The sequence below is a fragment of the Malurus melanocephalus genome, unplaced genomic scaffold, assembly GCF_030028575.1.
Source record: "Malurus melanocephalus ecotype Western Australia unplaced genomic scaffold, MMel_1.1 scaffold_1375, whole genome shotgun sequence".
NCBI lineage: Eukaryota > Metazoa > Chordata > Aves > Passeriformes > Maluridae > Malurus > Malurus melanocephalus.
The window spans coordinates 29,900-31,377 of NW_026624607.1; the positions used below are offsets into that span (position 1 = coordinate 29,900).

Genomic DNA, 1,478 nt, shown 5'->3' on the forward strand with positions numbered 1-1,478 from the left:
ATCCCTTCACTGACAGAGCCCCACAAACCCCATCACCCCCTCCCCTGCAAAACCCTTCAAACTCCAAAATCCCCTCCTCTGCAAAACCTCACAAATCCCATTGTTCCTCACCGCCAGAACCCCACAAACTCCATCATCCCTCAGCTGCAAAATCTCACAAACTCCATCACCCCTCCCCTGCAAAACCCTTCAAACCCCAAAATCCCCTCCCCTCCATCGTTCCTCACCTGCAAAACCCTTCAAACCCCATCATCCCGTCACCGCCACACCTCCCGCCACCCTCCCAACCCCTCCCCTCACCTGCAGCGCGGAAATATCCGCGCTCTGCTTCTCCTCCAGCTCCTGCAGCTGCTTCTCCAGCGCCTCGTTCATGCCGCGGGTGGCCTCGATCTCCAGCGTCTTGGCCTTGAGCAGCCGGCGGCTCTCGGACACCTCGTCCTTGGCGGCTCTCACGGCGTCCGTGTTCTTGGCAGCGCTCTCGCTGAGCACGGTGAAGCGGGAGCGGAACCACTCCTCGGCGTTCTGCATGTTGCGCGCCGCCAGCTTCTCGTACTGAGCGCGGATGTCGCGCAGCGCGGCCGACAGGTCGGGCTTGGCCGACACGTCCATCTCCACGGAGAGATGCGCGTACTGGATCTGAGCCTGCAGCTCGGCCAGCTCCTCCTCGTGMACCTTCTTGAGGAAGGCCAGCTCGTCCAGCAGGCTGTCCACCCGCTTCTCCAGCTCCGCCCGGGCCAGCGCCGCCTCGTCCGCGCCCTTGCGCACCTCCAGCAGCCGCGCCTCCGCGTCCTCGCGGCTCAGCACCTCCTCCTCGTAGCGCGCTTGGAGCCCGCGCAGCGTCTCCTCCAGGCTCTCCCGCTCGCCCTGCAGCGCCTGCTTCTCGCTCGTCGCCTCCTCCGCGGCCAAGCGCAGCTCGCGGATCTCCTGCTCGTACAGGGCGCGGAAGCGGGAGGGCTCGGCGTGTTTCTGCCGCAGCACCAGCAGCTCGGCCTCCAGCACCTTGTTCTGCTGCTCCAGCTCGTGGACGCGCTCGATGAAGCAGGCGAAGCGGTCGTTGAGGTCCTGCAGCTGCGCTCGCTCCTGGCTGCGGATGGATTTGAGGTCGTTGCTGATGGCGGCCACCTGGCTCAGGTCCAGGCTGTCCACCGAGTGCAGCAGCGAGCCCGAGGCGCTGGAGGCGGCGTAGCTGCGGCGCACGGACACGGAGGACACGGGCGCGGACAGGCTGGAGTACGCGGAGCGCGCAGAGCCGAAGCCGCCGCCGCTGCGCACCGACACATGGATGCGCGGGCTCTCCGCGTAGCGCCGCTTGTAGGACGGGAAGAACGGGTCGTAGCCGTACGAGCTCATGGCTGCGGGGGCTGCGGAGAATGCGGCTCTGCGGCGGGCGCCGCCCGCACCCCGATATTTATGAGCGGAGAAGGCGGGCGGAGCGGCCGGCGGGAGGGGACGGGGCGGGGCGAGGCGACATCGCCACC

At 67.1% G+C, this 1,478-nt stretch overlaps 1 protein-coding gene across 1 annotated transcript in view; it reads right to left on the bottom strand.

The window, feature by feature from the left end:
• NEFL (neurofilament light chain) overlaps positions 1–1,398 on the bottom strand; it is a 7,841-nt gene extending 6,443 nt beyond the window's left edge. Inside the window, exon 1 of the mRNA XM_057387786.1 lies at positions 262–1,398. Coding sequence (XP_057243769.1) covers positions 262–1,350 — 1,089 coding nt within the window. The 5' untranslated portion in view covers positions 1,351–1,398. The remainder of the gene's footprint in view (positions 1–261) is intronic.
• Positions 1,399–1,478: the final 80 nt, after the last annotated feature.